The 21,385-nt window shown below is 34.7% G+C and overlaps 1 protein-coding gene across 2 annotated transcripts in view; it reads right to left on the reverse strand.

Annotated features, from left to right (window-relative positions):
- LOC134840541 (uncharacterized) overlaps positions 1-20,886 on the reverse strand; it is a 37,257-nt gene extending 16,371 nt beyond the window's left edge. For both annotated transcript variants that reach the window (XM_063856422.1, XM_063856423.1), the window contains exons 1-4: positions 20,578-20,886; positions 20,141-20,346; positions 18,947-19,180; positions 17,841-17,928 (exon numbers count right to left, since the gene is read on the reverse strand). In XM_063856422.1, coding sequence (XP_063712492.1) covers positions 17,841-17,928; positions 18,947-19,180; positions 20,141-20,346; positions 20,578-20,761 — 712 coding nt within the window. In that variant the 5' untranslated portion in view covers positions 20,762-20,886. The remainder of the gene's footprint in view (positions 1-17,840; positions 17,929-18,946; positions 19,181-20,140; positions 20,347-20,577) is intronic.
- Between the last annotated feature and the right edge of the window lie 499 nt (positions 20,887-21,385).

Here is a 21,385-nt window from a genome sequence, read left to right on the forward strand (position 1 = left end):
ATCTTGTTCAGCACAAATGCAGTAAAAGTCATTAAATCGCAAAAAAAAACGTGCGAACAAGTTGTTGAATTACATCTCTGACTCAATGGCACAAAATGGCTATATCTTGGGTAGTTTTTCCGAAAGTTTTGTGGGTGCTTTTTTGTAGGGTGATTCATCGTGAGTAGTAGATGTTGGAGGTTAAGTGGGGGGGGGGCATGGAAGACCCAATGTATTAAGATACGTTATAGACTTCGGGTCTTCCATGCTATGTATTAAGATTGGGTATAGAGTCTACAATGTAATAAGATAGGGAATACCGATGGTAAGGTTTCAGTGTGATGGTAAGATAAAGAAAAACGTAATTTTTTTGGTTTTTGTGTGGAAATGTTTATTTTTTTTTCGCAAAGTTTTTGGCGCGCGTTATCTAATTGGGAACAGTTAATAGTTAATTACGTGTAGAATAAAGGTTATGTATTTAGTTTTTTGGTGCATGGTATGTCAATGGTAAGAGTTTTTGGGTAAATTTTTATGAAAAAATTTTCAAAAAAACTTCAAAAAACGATAAGGTTAGCTATTATTTGACCTAATTTATTAAATAATCTTAATTTCTATCTAATTGAAACAATAATTTTACTTTCTATCTAATTGAAACAATGCCGAAACCTACAGAGACTTCAAAAAAAGGCAAGTTTCCGAGAAAAAAAATTAAATTACAAAGAAAGTTTATAAATCACTGCATCGTATAGTAAACTTACTGCCATAATTTACACTTACAAATGAAAAAACTACAAATTTACATAAAATTACTTATATAATTCAAAACATGCACATCATGAATATTATTGAAGTTTGTCTGGTAGAATTTAAAAAGAAGAAATGCTGAATAAATTGCGTAAAATCCACACAACTTATCAGTTTTTTGTAGCTTTCGAGGAACCATTCGCCGATACTTTTTTGTTAGAAAGGAATAAGTTGTTCTTTTCCAACCCAAAGAATCAGCAAAATAGTAAGTTTTATTCAATCGAGCCATCATGATCCAGTGCTCCCCTCTATCATTGCTTGGAGCTGAGTTAACAATTGCAAAAGAGTATTTTGTTAGTTGAGGTACTTTATCAGAGGGGTAAGATCCCATGTACTTGAACCTGAGTTCAGGAATTCTTTCAATAATTTGCAGAAGTGAAAAATTATCCATTTTTGCAAATGTTAGCTGATTTACATCTAAAACAAAGAAATAGAAAGTATGATATTGTAATTTAGGATGGAAAATCCTAAAGTTATTGACTTACTCGCATTTAGGTACTGAATCAACAAAATCCCATACACAAAACTTGTGAACTGGACAAAATTTGTTGAACACTGATTTACAGTCTAGGTTGAAGAAATGTCTTGGGTTTTCAATTAAACAGCATTCATTAGCTGCTTTTTCTGGAGATTTAGGTCTGAAGAAAAACAAAATATATAGTACAGAGACAATCACAATGAAAAGTCCCAAAAAAGCTACAATATTTTTATTGGAAACTGAAAACTCAAAAAAACTAAACATTTTTAGCGACTGTTCCGAATTTTTCAATTTGAACATTTGATAGTCTTTCTCCCAAGACTATCACTTCCGTTACTTGCTCCAAGGGAAACTGAAAAAACATTTCTAATCCCAAGCTTTCTCCACTAAGTTCTGGATAATGCAAGTGTTCAGCGGCATCCTGTAGTGAAGTCAAGTCGAAAACTAGAATATAGTGATTTTGAAAATCTTCCATAGGAAGAGCTGGAAAATCTTTGTTAAACTGCATTGCTTTCATTGTTGTAACATAGGGTCGACAAGGAGAAGTTGTATCTAATGAAATAATTGCTCTTCCACCCCGAATAATTCTAAGCTCTCTCAAATGAAATTGTTGATAATTGAAAGGATTTTCATGAAAAGATCCCGCAACAGCCGAATTTGTATTCATTGCAACAGCTATCCTTCTAATTGGGGCATTATTGAAAACATTTTCCTGAATAAACTGGTTTTGACGAGATGGAATGATAAAGGTTCTTGCTATAGTTTCCATGTAATTGTATTGAGCAGGTTCTCTTTCCAGATTCCATTGCAAGTATTGATGATTACGTTCAGCATTTGAAATTCTTCTAGTAAACAATGAACAATCAACTATTTTCAGACTGACATTTGGATTATCAGATAACATGTAAAAATTAGGTCTAGCTCGAATAAGTTTAATTCGAACTTTGGTGTTTGGTAGCAACAGTTTTTCGCAAGTAAACAAATCAATGGCGAGCCTTCCATAGAGTGAAAAAGTTATCCCTGTTCCCAAGGAATTTGCTCTATCAGTGAATGGATACATATCAAATGCATCAGGATTTTCTTCAAAACTGTATCCATGACAAGCAAGAATTCCTTTATTACTCACTGCTGACGAGTTGAATTCGTTCGATATCTGTGCCTTATGAGGATATAATCCATTGGCATTGTAAACCATTGTATTGTTGAAATAAACTTCACAGTTGGAGAATAGAGAATGTAGTAGATTGTTTACATAAGTTAAGTAAGTTTGTGGTTCCTCATCTGAATCTTCCTCCGATTTTGCTTTATGTTCTGCTTTTTCTTTTTTGAAAGCATCAAACAATCTTCCTTTAAATAGTTGAAGCTTTAAGCTAAGATGGGTATCACGCATATCCAAGTAGAGGTTACGATCCGTTTCAAATTCAAACTCAATACTGCTTTCATCCAGAGAAGTACTGGGGAATACTTCTTGCGTGTAAGATGACATAATTGTTTCCAAAACTGGGACTTTATCAAAAATCTCCAATGAAGAATTTGTAAAAGCCTCGTACCGAAAATGGTTTTGCTTTACACTCATTTTATATTGTCAAAAATGTCTTTGCGAGAGCGACTGTTTTTCGATCTGCCTTTTCGAGAAATGGATCTGGTTCTAGCTGTTTTACGCTTAGATTTCTTTTTTCCACCTCCCAATTGTTTCCGAACTGTTTTTGTTCCCACATCTTTTGCAAATGTTTTGAGTTTTTTACGTCCACTAACAACTTCCCCAATCTCTGGAGCAGCGATTTCAAACAAATCTGCCCCAATTCTTTTTGCAGCTGGGACTATATATTTTTTAATAAAGGGGATTGCAGTTCTCCCAAGAGTTTGCGCAAGAGCTCCAAAACCTCTTCCACGCTGTCTTGCATGTCCTCGAAAAATAGGGAAATCAGCTGATTTTTGAGCAACCATTTCGTATGAAGTTTAAATCAAAAATGATTATTCGAAATCTTGCGGAACAAGAGAACAACTCGAGTGATTCCTACGGACACAAAAGGAATTTTTTCGCCTGTACTATCTCTTAGTTCTATCTTGATACTATGGAAAGAATTTTTCAACAGCTTTTTAAACTGTAAATTTGTAAAGGGTTGATAATTCATGTACTGTCCTGTAGAAATTATATCTCCACTCTTCACTTTGGAGATAAATGGAATACAACGCAATAAGGGAGTTTTTGTATCACCAACTATGTTATATTCTATAATATCACTGTATATCATTAGGGAATGTATTCTTATAATGTCGTAAGAAAACTGAGGATAATGTGGACCTTTTCCTTTCATTATAACCCCTGTTTGAGTTTGTTCTAAATCACAACCAAAAATGTGGCTCAAATCAGCACTCTGAATTATAAACACTGATTGACTCTCAGGTAAATGAACAGCAACTTTTTGTGTAATTTTATCTACTGATACATAGATTCCGTTATATTCAAAAACTTGAGCTCCTAGACGTTCTCGAATTTTGTTGTTCATGGCTACAACTATATCAACAATACTTGGATACAATCCTGGTTCAATGTTCATCGGTACAATCTGTCTTTTCTCCTCAGAACTTTCTCTTCCATCTACGAATGTAAACTTTCCCTCTGTAACATTTTGGTACAAAGAAGGGTATGATATTTCTGAAATAGCAACCTCCCATTCTCCTTTCAGATGTATTTGTTCAGGTAGAAAATTTGTAAAAGAACTAAGACTATTATTCGGATAACAATTAAAAGAAGCGCTGGAAACCAACTCAATAGTGAAAGAATCCATGACAACTGATCGGTAAAAATTTAGTTTAAAAATGATTTACCTTTAATCAGAACATTTTCTAAGCTCTTTTTGATAAAATTTTCCAAGAATTTCCTCTTTGTCGAGATCTTTGATGATGTATGTTGGTGGCTTTTTTGTAGAGACTGCCGAAATTTCAAAAATTTCATCTGTAAATTGTGGTTTATATCCTTTTCGGAACGGAATATCATTCTTTGAAATTCTCACTCTGTCTCCAACTTTGAATTTTAGTTTCTTATACCTTGTTAGAGATTTATTGTACAAAACTGAGAGGAAATCAGTATTCTTGACATCTCTAGGTGATTTCCCAATAGATCTATTGATGCGACAATTCATTGTAGACACAAATTGCGGCATCTTGTTAATGAATTTTTCACCATGATCTTCTATGTAGCGGTAAATAATGTGTTTTAATGATTGAATGGCTCTCTCCGCAAATGCAGCTTTTGTTTCACTCATGGTTGAGTAAACTTCAATGCTTTTTTCCTTGCAAAATTTTTTTGAAACTTCCTCCATATTCCGTTCCTTTATCAACCCAAAGCTTTTCAGGAGTGTTTTTTCGAGAAATCATTTTTTTGAAAGCTTGCAAAGTGTCTTTGGCATATTTAGTTTTCATTGTTTGAACTCTGACAAATCGCGAAAAAACATCAACAGCAACCAATAAATATTTGACTCCCTTGTTTTGACTCGCTAGTTTGTCCACAAATGCCAAATCCATACACCAAATTTCATTTATATATTTTGAAAAGGCTTGAAGCCTTCGAAAACGTCTGATTGGAGAACCAAATTTTGTATACGATGTCTTGGTTTGTAAAAACTGTTCTACTTTCTTTTTTGACAATCCGCTTGCTTTACTCAAGTTTCGCACAGAACCGTACGCAGCTCTACCCCTAGAATACAATCTGTTCAGACTTACCTTTTCAGATTTTGAAAGGGATCCAAGTTCCACTGTCTTTCGCTTTGGCGTTCTTGTTGGCAACAAGTTTAGGTGGAATTTGAGTTGCTTCCAAAATGGTAAAGTAAATATCGGGAAAGTCGGTATTTTTTCGTTTTAGTGCACACACAAAGTCTACAATTGATTCTTTTGTGTCTCGATTATCTAATATGATATTTTCTGACTGACTTAGTCCAATTCTAGGAGAGTTCAAAATTAAATCAATAAGGTGCTTATTGTTACTCGTTTTCAACTTTGCATTTACAGCACTGTAAATAGAATCAAAATTTTTTGGTACAATCTCCTCTTTTTCTTGCTTTTGTTCCAATTTTGGTTTTTTTGGAAGTGTGCTTTGTGATTGATAAATTGAGTAAGGAATTAGAACAAACTGATCCATACTACGTCAATCGTTTAATGACAAAAGGAGTGATAACAGATATTAATTGTAAGCCTTTTGGTGAGCTCAAAATAGTTCTCCTTTTATGCAGTGAAGTTCTTCTTCGTGTGAGTTCTGATATTTCTCGTCGATATTTTACTACGTCTACTTTTCGAAGATCCTTTAGCTCGCCTCGTAGTAAGTTTACTAGACAATCGCTGAGGAATTGAATGAAACTTTTTGGACAATGGAGGATGAATTGTTTTTGAAGTTTTTGGGAAAATGTTTGGAATATTGGGAGTATAGAGACGTATTGTATGCTCATCGTCCAAAAACTTAGTTTCTGTTCCTGCTGGTAGATAAAACTTTGATGGAACTGAACCACTGTTTGTGCAATATCTTAGCGAATCAACTGTTTTTGGAGTTAAATCAATGAGTAAATGACCATAAGGAGTAGATGTTGCATCTTGATACCACTCTTTCAACTGAGATCCTAGACCTAGTTGTTGACTTAATGTATTGATTTGTAAAACATCTCTCGGTGACTTGAAAAGGACTATATGAGTATTTTGTAACTCAACATCTCTTCCCAATTTGCTTTGATGAAACAAGTTATGCTTAATATATATTGTATTCAGTCCCCTGTGTCTTCCAGCAGTACCAACTTTTACAAACTGCTTAGAATTTGAAATTTCTTCACAAGAATCATCAAATATTATCAGGTATTTTGTTCCATTATTGGGAAGGTTTTCAATCAGTTCAAAGTCAACTCCTTGGATAAATTTAAGGTTTTTTCTTTGCATTTGTCCATAAAGAGGTTGATAATGTTGATAAAAATAAAAAATTTTGTCAAACTTTGGTTGAAATGTACCAATTTTTAACCACTCAAAAATAAGATGTGATTTTCCAGATCCACTCGGTCCAACTAGCGAAATAAAAACTCGTTCTTTGGTAGAAATTATTTTATTCATAGTTTTGGAGAAAGTAAAATATAACCGACTGTACTTGATAAAATTGCTACCCAAACAGTTGTTTCTTCACATGTAGTGGATAACATTATTCGAACGGTTGCACATGCTAGTATTAAAACTATGACAAAAAATTGGCACATAAACACTAAAAGAGATCTATTACACGTACGTCCAAAAAACTTCCAAGATTTTCATTCATGATTCTCCTCATCAAAAACAAAATTTCCTAAATTTAATTGCTTGTCACATTCATCACCCATCTCAACTCTGGAATGAAAAAATTGATAATGACTAACATTTAAATTTCAAAAACACGATAATACAAAATTATTAAGGTAATTTACAATTTATTAAAAAAACATCGAGTCCATGTTCCGTATGCAAATGCTTTTCTTTCTGCACAGTGAAGAGTATTTGCATGACGAAATGGGTAGTTGCTACACCTCCAATCATATTCTTCATCTTTGAAAATCAAATTCTGAACTTTTGGACGTGCGTAGTCATCCAAGTTTGTAACCTTTGTTTCCAAAATTTGTGACAGAATTTTACATTTTTCATAACCTTTTGCAAAAAACTCCGTTTCTGGAGCTTTTAGTTTTTTCAATATTTTTTCAAGCTCAGTATATTTTTCATGGCCACTGTTCCAATTGATTCCATGAAGATGCTTCGTACACCAAGCAGACTGAGATGTAGCTTTGAATTTTTTGGGAGGAAGAAAGGAATATCCCACAGTTTGTCCATTTTGATAAACTCCTAACTCTTTAACTATTTTGTTTTCAATACACTCAATATCCAAAACAACTAGACTCATGATGCTTACTGTTTTCGCTGAAAATTTTTGTTAGAATAACTAACAATCGAACAATGCATATACTGATGAAGCAAAAATTTTAACATATAAACAGAAGATTAATCCAGTCACGTGACCAAGAAAACAAGAACTTGGAAATCTAGGTAAAACATAACAATAACCAGGTCCCTTATAAGTAGTAGAATTCACAGATCCAGCTGCATCATGTAAAATTGCATGAAGTCTGAAAATTTTTGAATTTGCAAAAAAGTAATTCATACAAGAATTTCCGTATCCAATTAAACCCCCAAAAGGAAATTTTTGGTCCATTTCTTTCAAATTTATGTTTGGGTCCAAAACAATACAGGTACAAAGAAAGTAATTTTTTCTTTTTGTATTTGATGAAAAGTCATGCTTTATCAAATCAAAATTTCTGAGAACTTCATTCAATTTCTGAACGTTCATTTTCTACAGTGCATTCGTCAATAATGATACAAGTTTTTTTGAATGTTTCTACATAAGACAAAACTGAGGGGATAAAATCAACCAAATTATCATACTCTTTTTTTTCCAACTGAAAATTCTGATTGTTCTTCCAAGTGTTTCTTTTTCTACGATACTCTATAATATCTATTTTTTTAATATCTGAACGATAACTTAGAAAAATTTTTCGTCTTCCATTATGCAAAGTCCACTCAAATTGCGAAATTTGTGATTCTGTATCCAAATCTTGCAATTTTGGTAAATTTTGAGATTCCAAAACTGTTAGTGACAATTTCTGGGACTTTTCTTGTAAGACGATATGAAAAAGTCCCAATTTATTTTGAAGCTTTAAAACAAGATTTCTGGAAAAACCAATGTTCCAACTCATACTGCTCAGCTCAAAGAAGTTTTAAAAAATGATTCAAGAAGATGAATATTTGAATTACATTACTATAATAACATCACTCAACAACAAAATTATTGAACATTAAAGTTCTCAACAAACATAAAATCTCCCAAGACTTGGGCAAGTTCTTTGAATTCGTTCAAAGTATAGTTGACATAGGCAACTTGCTTCAAGACTTCGTTCTCCTTTGCAGTGAAGAGTCGAATCTGAATGTAGGGTGGCTTGTTCACACTGTACTTCTTGATTGTGACACACACCCTTCTCTTCTTGTATGTTGCTACGTCATACACCGCATGACAGTTCGCAAGTTCCTGCTCCATGGTTGAGTCTTTGTCAGAATAGGGTTCCAATACAGGAACGAGTCCAAGGTTGTCAGCATCGTGAATAACAGTATTCCGTATTGCTGATATCCTTTCCCCTTCTTTTTCACCAAGATAGACTTGCTGGGTTTTTTCGAATTGTCCAGATTCATTTTTCTTTAGCAATTGGAAGCAAGGTTCAGAGTAAATTTTTCCGTTGTAGGGTTTTTGGGACCAAGAAAATCTCCCAATCCTTTTTTGGTTCTTTGCAAATTCAATATAGTTGGGAAGGATATCTTTTCGTAAATACATTTTTGATTCAAGATTCAGAACCAACTGATCAGTAGTAGATATTTCAAAATAATGATATTTGTAAATTTATAGAAATTAGGAAATCTAGATGACTCACTGTACAATCCATATAAGGTATTTTTTTACCTTATATGGAATACTGAGTAGGTGATGATTCAAATATGGACATTGCGTAGGTGATGTAACTACTATATAAGCAATTCAAAATAGATAAAAATCATTTTCAACAAGTAATCGGTGATGGCATCTGCTATGTGTCAAGCATATCCCACTTTTTATTCGGACTACAATGCAAAATCTCTTTTTATCTATGTCTCAGAAAACTTTTATAAAAAATTTATTGTCACCCAAGACTACTGTGTATCTAACCATTCATCATTCTGCCCAGTTGAAAATTGCAAATTTCACTAGGTATTAATCGGATCATCACTCGATCAGATTTTGCAAAGATTAGATAAATATCATTTCACTTATCGAATTGTTGACTGTATATATATACTTTATACAAACACAGATTTTATTTCAATATTATTTCATCAAGAGGTGAAGTTTTCAATCAATTGAATCGTGCAGTCAAACACAACTTGAAATGTAGAATACCGGAAAAATTACCCAGTGTTGCAAAGAAACGACTGCTGCGAAAAAAATTCAAAAGACATTATCTCAGTTCTGCTCAGAAGATTGCGTCCACTCAGACTCTTGGATCAGCTTTTTTGGAAAGGATTCGAAAAGTTCAAAACTCAAAGTATGAGACTGACTTGTTGAAAATTGTTGATTGTTTTATTGATGGTTTTGGTACTGTAAATAGTGAACGTATCAATTTTTCCATTAATAATTGAATATTTGTTAATAAAAATCTTGTCAAAATTGTTTATATTTAAAGCAAGAGTTTTTTCGCAAGATGCAAATTTTCGTTTGATTTTTTCAACACGTTTGCAAAAATTTAATTAAACTTTTTTACAAGATGCAAAAATAGTTTTGATTTTTTCAACAAGTGTGCAAAAATTTTCAACAAAATTTTGTGTTAGATGCAAGTTTTTTCGTGATTTTTTTGAAAACAAATGCGCAAAAATCTAACTAATTTTTTCTTATTCATTTGCAAAAATTGCAAAAATTTTTTGTAAAAAAATTGTTAAATTAATGCTAAAAATTTTTCATAATTGCTGACTTTGAGTACTATTCCCTATCTTAATACATTGTTTTTCCAATTTTTTTGATCAATCTACATGCAAAAAAGAGATTTTTTTTATGATCAAAATCAAAACAAAGATTTTCATTTTATTTAATTATTAACAGTGTAAGAAAATCTTCTTTCAGTTTTCTTTAAAATGCGAAAATATTTAATGAAATTTTTCTTAATTTGCGAGATTTTCTTTGATTTTTTTAACAAGTGTGTAAAAAAAATTATGAAAAGTTTTGCATGGTGCAAAAATTAATGTAAAGTTCTTAACATGCTTGCAAAAATTGGTTCAATTTTTTTACCATCTTTCTAACAAAATTCTATAAAAGTATTTACCAGATGCATAATTAGTTTAATTTTTACCAAATTTTTACCATTGAAATTTCTTAATTAACTTTTCTATGATCTCTTTGTTCTATGATCTCTTTGTTCTTATCTCTTGAAAATTTTTTTACTAGATACAAAAAAATTAAATTACAAAGCACAAGACAGTAGCCAATTTATTTACAAATCAAAGAGCTGTCGAGCAGCTGAGTTCTCAAAGTTTTCCAAGTTCTCAGTGGAGCGCAAAGCTGGTCTTGCGTCCATCACTGGTGGTTGTCTTGGTGATTCGCTGACTGGAGTTCTTGGCTCAGAGAACCCCTCATCCTCTTCGATGGTAATTGGGTTGTCCACAGATCCCTCTTCCCAAGCAAAGAGGAAATCGTCGAATGGTTGGGCTACATATCTAGAGTCAGGAATTTCGGGGTAGTTCATTCCCACATGCTCGGCCACTTCCTCCATCATTTGCATTTCTCCAAGTTGATTCTCTGTAGGAGGTACTTGCGTTATATGATGATCGTTGAAATCCCTTCGCATCACTTCCACCATTTGCCAGACTTGGATTGGGATGTCCATTCGTGCCAGAAAAACTCCACAAACTCGCACTTGGATTTGTACTAAATCAACCGAAAATTCCACCGAGAACATAAGGTTGTTGTTTTGTACTGAGAAGATCATTTTGAGCAATAAGATGAATAAGTGATTAAAAACAAGATTTAAAGTTGAGAGGGTAAAAGTTGACTGTGGTTAAGTTGAAATTATTGTATTTAGAGCTGAGAGAGGAGGTAGTTGACGGTAGTTAAGTTGAAAATAAAATGATTTTTAGTTAAGAGAGAGGGGTACCTTCAACTGGAATGTGTGGGTTTAACCAATCAGAATGGATTTTCCTTATTTGGATTGTAGTTGTGTCCAATCAGATTTTAGTTTCCTTTTATGGAACTCTTATAGAAAACTCGTGTCCAATTGGAAACAAAGCTCCATTTTACATATTGTCGTTTCCAATCACAAAAATGTTCATTTTTGTTCAAGTTGTCATATCCAATCAGAGGAACCTTTTAAGGATTTAAGTCTTCCAAATAAGTAAAAATATACACAAAAGCAATCGCAAAAATAAATGACCAAAAGTTGTTTGCTGTAAAAATAAGAAATATTGCCGATATAAGTAACAAAAGAAGAAAAATTAATAAAAGTAGCATCTTTGCTAGTCTTCTCATCAAGTTAACTGAATTTTTTGTATATAATCGATGAGAAATTGCTGATTTTTCAGCAGATATTCAAGTTCTTTAATTTTGATGTAGATTTGAGATGATAACTCAAAGTTGATGAATTTTTCAAAGCAAATCTCTGGAAATCTGATACCAAACCTGATCATGCAATATTTTGAACTTTGAAAGTCCTTAAAAAAATGGAGGAATAAAGAACTTTGCTGGGGAGTTTTAACAAATTTGGGAGTTGGATATGGAATAAAAAGAGTCTTTGAAATATTATCGTACGATTTTTTTAATCAATTTCAAATTTTCTAAAAAAAATATAATTTATTTTCTAGTCAAGTGTAACTCAGCTGTAAGTTTATAGCTTTGATACGCAATATGTGAATCAAAAGTAAACTCTTTGATTGAGTAAGTTTCTCTAAAGAGACCTTTACTTAGCCGGAGAACTCTATTTTGGACAACATAAACGTCCAAAAAATTGTGAAAAAAGTAAGAATCTACATCTATTTCATCAATAAGGAAATCACACGGAATATTTTCTTTTTTCTTGTAGAGTAATTCGAGGAAGTTCAAATGCTTTTTGATTGACATTCTTCAAAAATGAATATTTTGGATCCAAAGTTATGACTAGAAACAGCTTAGTTCTGATTGGTCGAGAATTTTTCTGGAAAATTCTAGAATTTTCCGAAAATTCTAGAACTTTCCGAAAATTCTAGAATTTTCCAAGGAATAACGTGGAGATGACGTCATTACCATAAAAGCAAAATTGCGTAGGTGGTGACATCACTTCTATTCAAAGACTGACGTCAATACCATAAAAGGAAAATTGCGTAGGCGGTGACATCACTTCTATTCAAAGAATGACGTCATTACCGTAAAAGGATTATTGCGTAGGCGTCATTGATAGTATAAATACACTTATTTTATTGGGTTAAATCATTCATTTTGTTTGCCAATCAGAAACAGTCAACTGAATTTTACTTCAAATTTTACATTTCGTTACTTCACGAAAAGTAAGTATTTTCATTCAATTGGTACTTTAAGAATTTAAATTTGGAACATTTCAAAAGTCCCAATTTTTTTTAGATAATGCCTGCACTTAACCGAAATGAGAAAGTCAAATGTGAGGACTGCGGAAACATGTTTACTCGAATAAACGCTGCCAGACATCAAAAAAGATGTGAAAAGCAGGAGGAATATAAGTGTTCCAAATGTCATTTTTATACAAAGAACAAGGACGAGATGAACTATCATGTTGCTAAGAAACATGCTCCACCAAATTCCAAGCAATCAACGGTGTGTTCTTCTTGTGAGCAAGAGTTTCCGAGTTACTACTCTCTCCAGCAACATCGGAGAAAGGAACATGGAGTGAAACAACGGAAGCCAAGTGATACGGTAGCCGACTTGAGCAAAATTGTGGAGGATGAGGGGGAAGATGGTGAAAAATTGAAGGAGGAACTTGGTGCATGTCAACATTTTCTAGTGGATACGGAGATGGAAAATGGGAGAAATAAGGTATTTAACTTCCAAATGTCCCAGTTAGATACTAAAATAATTAACGAGAAACTTGAAGAAGTCTTCAACAAGCTCCATTCTGCAGCCAAAATCAACATTGCACTGGGTTTTGTTCTTCGAAATATTGAGACTGGTGAATATCGATATTTCTACGCCCATGAAAACAATACTCTGTTTGAAAAATCCCACTTACTTTGTACGAAAGCGGATTTGATAACAATCCAAGGAAAAGTAGAAAAATTTGATATTGTGGAGCAATGTACCCAAGAACGCCAGAACACAAAGTGGCGATTCAAGTTGATTACTAACGTTACAATTTTTGCTGCTTTGCTGAAAAACATCCCCATGGGATGTCCGGACTCTGTCTTACCCGAACCTTTATTACGACATACGCAAGTGAATTGTCTTTTATCTAACAAAGACAAGGAACCTTACAAAGATCATTTGTGTCTTTTCCGCGCATTGGCCATGTACATGAACGGACACAATGATCTCGACACTCACACCTCCAGATATTTTACAGAATTCATAACAAAATCTGGTTATGATCCTAAGAATTTTTGTGGAGTTTCCGTTGAAGACTTACCTGTTGTCGAGGAAATAATTGAACGCAACATCTTTATTTACGATTTTGATATTCAGGAGGGAGAATATGTGGGAGAACTAGCACGAAGAAGTATAACAATCATATTATTCATACAAAGGATATAGATAGCTTCTTTAAGTGTTTCCGGTGCCCTAGTTGTGATAGTTTCTTCAAAAGATCCGAGTTTCTCAACAAACATCTTCTGAGATGTAAGGATCGTGTGAAACATATTTACCCAAAGAACGTATATGAGCTTCGCAAAACCTTGTTTGAAAAGCTAGAAGGATTCAATCTTCCAGTTTCCGATGATAAAAAACTCTTCAAAAACCTAGCAATTTTCGATTTTGAGTCGATATGTGTTCCTACAGAAGAACTAAAAGAAACACAAACTACTACCTGGATAGGAAAACATGTTCCTATTTCAGTATCTATATCATCGAATCTGATTGATGAACCCATCTTCTTATACAACAAGGATCCACAGAACTTGATAATTGATTTTGTATCCAACCTCGAGCTGTTGGCTGAACAAAGTAAGCTAGAAATGAGAAAAAAATTTCAAGATATTGAAGTAGCTGTCAATGAAAGAATGAAGAAGATCTTTGATCAGCTAAACGAACGTGGTAAAAATTATTCAAGTAACAAATTCGAGTACGAAGACGAATGCATTGAAGATTCGGAAGAAGCAGATATGTCAACACAATTTTTGCGAATTCAGAAAAATCAACTCATCGATTTGAAACAACATCTGGAGAGATATATAAATACTTTACCTGTTTTTGGATTTAACAGCGGTAGATATGATTTAAATTTGATCAAGTCCTACCTAATCCCCTATTTGATTCGCGATAAAGAACAAGAAACATCCGTCATCAAAAAAGCAAATGATTTTATATCTTTCAAGTTTGGAGATGTACAATTTCTTGACATTATGAAATTTCTGGGTGGAGCAACAACTCTGGACTCATTTCTCAAAGCTTATAAAGCTAGTGAAACAAAAGGATTCTTTCCTTATGAGTGGTTTGACAACCCTGACAAACTTGATTTTCCAGGACTGCCCCCATATGAAGCATTTTTCAGTAAACTTAGAAACAACAATCCTCTAGACAAAGACTTTACTGATTATGAAAAACTGAGGAAGAGTGGACTTGATGAACAGCAAGCACTGAAAAAGCTTCAAATCAAGACTGTACCCCCATCTGGACTAGATAATTACAGTTACTTACAACAAACTTGGCAGAAAAACGGAAGATATGTTGAAACTTGGATGTACACTTCCAAATCTAGCAAACATATGTCTACACAAATCTACAAATTACAAGTTTTATCCATTTTGCGAAAGTGATAAAGATTTGTGTGAAAAAATACGAGAAGACATGACCGGTGGACCTTCGATTGTGTTTACTCGAAAAGCTGTTGTGGACGAAACCTTTATCAGAGATTCATCAAATATTTGTAAGTCAATCGTTGGAATTGATGCGAGCCAGCTTTACCCCTATTCAATGTGTCAAGATATGCCAACAGGACTGTATACGAGATGGGAGTTTGACACTGATATGCAGAAATTCAAGGCTAGACATAATCGAACTCGCAACTTTGAGAATATGCTCATGTCTTTCTATCAAGAATCAAGACCAGAATGTAAAATTGAGAGCTTTTTTACATCTGGAAAACAGAAGAAAATTGACTGTTTTAATGTGGACGGTTATTGTGATCACTGTAAAACAGTATTCGAGGCAATGGGTTGCTACTATCACTTTTTTTCTTGTCAAGAAACTCGTCCCTCCTTAACAGAACAGGATATTGAGCGAGGAAACAAGAAGAGAGAAATGGATGATATGCGACGAGAATACATTAAAGAGAAAGGATACAAAGTGGAAGAAATGTGGGAAGGTGACTGGTGGGAAAGTTTCAAAACCGATGAAAAGATCAAAAATCACGTCAGAACCCACTTTCCCAATAAAAGACCTCTTTCTACAGACTCACTTCTAGCAAAAATAAAAGATGGATATCTTTTTGGCTACGTTCAGTGCGACTTAGTTGTTCCAGATGAACTGAAATCGAAATTTGCGATTTTTCCTCCAATTTTAAAAAACACTGAGGTTGGAAGAAACGATATTGGTGACTATATGAAGAATTATGCTATTGAAAATGAAATGTTGAAACATCCACAGAGAATGCTTATATCTAGCTTCAAGCTAGAAAATGGAACAGTTATAACTCCTCTCTTCAACTTTTATTTGGAATTTGGTTTGCAATGCACCAAAATTTATCGTTTTGTTGAATATTCTCCTCGGAAATGCTTTAATAATTTCGTTCAGTCAGTGGTTGATGCAAGAAGAGAAGGAGATGAAAACCCTCTATCAGGAGTTGTAGCAGAAACAATGAAGCTCTTGGGCAATTCCTCCTATGGATATCAGATCATGGACAGATCCAGGCATACAATCACGAAGTATCTGAACGATGAAAAAACTCACAAGGCAATCAATGAACCACTGTTTAAGAGACTTAACACAGTTGAGAAGGACTTATATGAGGTGGAGTTATTGAAGTCAACCATTGAGCACAGAGAACCCATCATCGTTGGTTTTTTCATACTTCAGTATGCAAAGCTGAGAATGTTGGAACTCTACTACAACTTCTTTGACAAGTTCTGTGATGTAAATAATTTTGAAGAGTTGGAGATGGACACAGACTCACTTTACTTGGCACTTGCAGAAGAAAATTTGTACGATTGCATCCAACTAGATAAGAGAGCTGCTTGGGAAAAAATGAGGGAGAGTGATTGCAGAGATTCCTTCAAGGCGGATGCAAAATCCAATTTCTTTCCTCAAACCTGTTGTAGTATCCATAAAAAACATGATAAGCGGGAGCCGGGACTTTTCAAAGAAGAATTTAGGTGCACAGAAATGCTCTGTTTATGTAGTAAGACATATTGCTGCTATGACAACAAGTCAGACAAATTCAAATTTAGCAGCAAAGGATTGAATAAGCGGGTTCTAGAAGACTCTGGAGATGGACCTTTAGCAAAGTATAGGAGAGTGCTTGATGAAGCAATTAATCTTACATCTACTAACAGAGGATTCAGAACTATAAATCATATGGTGGCCACATATGAACAGACAAAGAAAGAACTAAGCTATTTTTATCCAAAAAGACAAGTACAAGATGATGGAATTCATACAAAACCACTGAACTTATAAGAACTGATCTGGTTAAGTAAACTTATTCATGATGTTGTATTATATTGGCTTTATGATGTTAAAATGTAAAATGTTGCGGTAAACTTGTTATACAATGCAGTGATTTATATACTTTCTTTGTAATTTAAACTTTTTTCTCGGAAACTTGCCTTTTTTCGAAGTCTCTGTAGGCTTCAGCATTGTTTCAATTAGATAGAAAGTAAAATTATCGTTTCAATTAGATAGAAAGTAAGATTATTTAATAAATTACGTCAAATAATAGCTAACCTTATCGTTTTTTGAAGTTTTTTTGAAATTTTTTTCATAAAAATTTACCCAAAAACTCTTACCATTGACTTACCATGCACCAAAAAACTAAATACATAACCTTTATTCTACACGTAATTAACTATTAACTGTTCCCAATTAGATAACGCGCGCCAAAAACTTTGCGAAAAAAAAAAACATTTCCACACAAAAACCAAAAAAATTACGTTTTTCTTTATCTTACCATCACACTGAAACCTTACCATCGGTATTCCCTATCTTAATACATTGTAGACTCTATACCCAATCTTAATACATAGCATGGAAGACCCGAAGTCTATAACGTATCTTAATACATAGGGTCTTCCATGCCCCCCCCCCCCCCCCCCCCACTTAACCTCCAACATCTACTACTATCGTGAAACTAATTGGTTTATTACTTTTTACATCTATCTGAAATACATTGTAGAGCGCAATTTGCTTAATTTATAGCAGATCAATTTGAATCGAATGTATTTCTAAAGGCATTAACTAATGCTTCAATAAGTATGAATACGCGTCTGTCTTGGTTATTATAGCATTTTAAAAAATTTTCCTGAAAAAAAAACAAACAGAATCACCAAGACTTATTTAAGAATCTTCACTACGTTGATTGACTCTTGAAAACAATAAAATACTAATTACGTGCACTTCGATTATAATAACGATTTTTTTCAGGATTTAAATTAAATTAAAATGAAGGTCAAAACGATCGAAAATTTACTAAATTGTGCTAAATTTTGTAGTTTTCCCGAGTTTATGATCAGCAATCATAAACATATTTGAATGATTTACAGTTCAATCTTCATTTTCGTAGCTGAAAAAAAATTGTTTACCAATTTAAACAGCAACTGTGGGTTTAATGAGGCCGTATAGTGGAATGGAGTGATGACTCACCATCTGCGCCAAAAGGGGCCCAGCCTTCGTCCAGTCCGTCATCACAGTGGGCCACTCCGTCACACACCCACTCCCACGGAATGCACTCCTGCAACACGTAGACATCAGACTTCTTCCATTATAGCCCCCTCTCCCATTCCGCGCACAACATGGTAACCCATTGCTAGCAACTTATAGCACCCCGTAATAGAAAAAGCAAACCTCGAGGGAAGGTTTGATCGAAAGGGTAGGTCAATTTTTTTCTACAAAATTCGAAAAGTTGACCTCGTAAGAAGGGAGGGGGGCGGGTGTTGATGGCGTCTAAAATATTGAGCTGCACTTTTCTGTAACATGGGTGGGGCAATAATGGAAAAAAGCCAACCCAGGTTAGAACTTGTGGAATTCGTAAGCCAGACATAATTTAGACTAGCTTAATAGCCCAGTTGAGTTGTTATTAGCCAAAAATCAAAATGACAAACGTCCAATGCTAAAACACACATTTTTCCCTATAACTCAGGAATTTGAACCCCTCATCACCCAAAGGGTCCCCGTTTGCTATTATATTACGACATTCATTTTCGGTCGACCGATCCTAAAATGTTCCTAGAGGAGTCTTTGGCGCTTATATCTACTAACTTTGAGGGGGAGCGCACGCCAAAAAAACGCGATTTTTTTGTCAAAACTTTCCAAAAACTTTGGGGAGCGGTGGTGAAGTGGTTACGTCTCCGCCTCTCAATCGAAAGGTCGGATGTTCGAGGCCCACCATGATCCGTGCTCGTTGCTTGAGGGTGAGGCAACATTACCCAGCCCAGAAAAATAACCAAAAAAAATAATTGCATGTAGTTCTTAAACAGGGGCACAACAGCGGTTCGCCGTGATGAGCTGTACAGCTCTTGTGTTGGTCCTTTCCCCCGTGGATAAATGATATTAATTAATAACGCCTTTTTTGTCTTTTTTAATTCGCCTGCTGTGCTGAAATTGGTCAAAATAGGGTTTACTGTGACTTATAGGGTCCATCCAAGTACTTATTAGGGATTGATCGATGTGTTAACTCATTTAACCTCTCTCATTTTAAAGTAATTTGTGTTTTGGAAATGAATTAAGAAATAATGGAAAAGAGAACAGACCCCCGTGTTGATACAGTGGAAGTCATTCGGGTCACAGCTGTAGGGCAGATCGATGTCGAAGTCCTCCTCCACCGACTGCATCATTTCCGACTCCACGTAGTCGTCCAGCATGGCCAGGTCAGAGTAGCGCCTGATCTTCTCCAGCTTGCTCTTCTTCACTGGACTGTTGTTGCAGAGGGTGATGGCGGGGAAGGTGGCAGATGTGCTCCTCACCAGAGACAGAGAAGTGTCCACCTGTCATGTCATATCAATACTCATCAACCCATTCCGCCCCGCACTCCTCTTCCACATTCCGGAGGACACCCGGACAAACTTGGGGTGATCCCCAGTCCGCTTACCCAATCCAACACTTTCAAATCCCGTTAAAACCCCACATCCGCCAAATTATGATGCCATCTTAGCACTACTAAACGCTAAGCTTTTTAAAAAAGACCAATTTTTCAGGTTGGGCAGGTCGGAAATTCTGTTGGGCAGTTCGGCAATTCGTAAGAAGCGACAGTTCGTAACAAGGATAGCCAGTTACTGTGCAAGTAACACAGGATGTTCCGACCATAGCCTTCAGAAAATACAAAAAAAATTTTTTTTTTTCAAATTAGCGCCATTTTTTCTGCGTGGTGTGATAATAAAATCTGAACGAATAAATAGAACTTAGGAATATTCGACAGTCATAGTAAAATAGGCCAATTATAAAAGAAAACATTTAAGAAAGTTTTTTTTTGATTTTTTGAAGTTTTTGAATAACACACCCGAGTTCAAAGTTCCTCCTCATTTTTCAAATGGTCGGAACAACAAGCGACAGTTCGTAACGAGGGACAATTCATAGGAAGGCATTGACAAACAGAATACACTTGCTCCGCTCCCCTCCGCTTTTGATGCTTTATCCAGAAGTTTTATATCTTGTACGTTAATGATGATCAAAAATGTATAAATGAGTTATATAAACTTCAAAGTAAATTGAGGAAATAAGGGCCGAATCTGTTTCTCAATTAAGCGGTTGGCAAATCGAGGCAGAACACAATTTAGTTCGAACTATCGACTAAGAAAAAAGTAAAAATTGCTTCAGAAGATACAAAAAACGCTGATAGTTCCGACATCATTTCTCATCAAAATTACCAAAAAGTGCATCTGGAAATCTAGGCACAACGGCTTCGACGCTCTATAAATTTTCTCAGCAAATGCTTTTTTATAACAGACCTTGTACTGCAGGTAGAGGTCGACAAGGTTTATAAACTGAATGATGAAAACGGCGGTCAGTCCAATGTAGGCCAGAACCCAGAAGATCCTCAGGTACCAGTTGGCAGCTCCTGGCACTTGGGGCCCGACTGCTTCCACGAACGCCATGCAGGAGCTTCTCACTTCAGGCATTCGACCATTGCTAGATTGCGAGGCATCTGAAGCCCCTGAAAAAAAAACTATCTTCTTTCAATGTTAATTTTAACTAAGTGGAACTGGCGATGATATTACATTTTCACAGTGCCAAAATGAAGAGCAAAGTTCATTTCTGAAAAGACAACTAGCTTAACTCATTTGAATTTTCATTGTCTGATCATTAATTGTTTCGATGCTTATGAGATTATGATCAATAGGTTTGAGAACTTATGCTATTTATTATAAAAAGAGTAATGACTGACTTGTATCTGAAGACTTAGGAACTGGCCCATAAAAATCATCCTTTTCTAAGTGTTTGTCTTCCATTGGAAATCCTTTCGAAGATCTGGGCACATCAACCAAACTGCCGTCTGGGTGAACTCTGGGCTGGAAGTTCCCAAATTTACTCGCCTCCGGGGAAATGTATCCTGGATTTTTCGACGTCATATTTAGCGCTGATTTTACTGTACGCTTTTAAATGTCATTTGAAAACTTGAATTAAAACTCATAATAGCTGCTTTACAACTTTGATTTTAAATATCAAAAATTACGAACACAATCGAACTGAAAATTTTGAGCAGTTTTTGTTTGACAAAAGAAGAAAAAACTCTTTGCTTTCAATTTTGTTAGAACGCTGTTACTTAATTGTCGCGCGATGTGAAAGTACGGTTTGATGGTAAATTAGCATAAACTTCGACGCTCAAATAAGGGGCCATTTTTAAATTTAAATTTGACGTAATATGCCAGTCATCACTGCTTTTCAGTTTACATGAAGATCTGTTCATTAAACAACCAGCTTAAACGTTTTTTAGTTAAGCTTGTTAAACAGCACACAAACTATTCCATAAAACATTTGAAGCATAGTCTGTCAAAAATGTTTGGTTCGCCGATGACATTTACAAGGCCTGGTGCTTTTTGAGCCAGAAGATAAATAAGCCGCACAAAGGCCTCCAGTCAACTTCTGTCTGTAACTTGATCCCTGGTGAGAATTACAAGCGACTAGCACACACTTGAAAATTAATTATGACGTATTTTATTAACAACACTTTATGAAGTTGTACGAACTTCGTC

Source organism: Symsagittifera roscoffensis, chromosome 2 (genome assembly GCF_963678635.1).
Source record: "Symsagittifera roscoffensis chromosome 2, txSymRosc1.1, whole genome shotgun sequence".
Classification (NCBI taxonomy): domain Eukaryota; kingdom Metazoa; phylum Xenacoelomorpha; order Acoela; family Convolutidae; genus Symsagittifera; species Symsagittifera roscoffensis.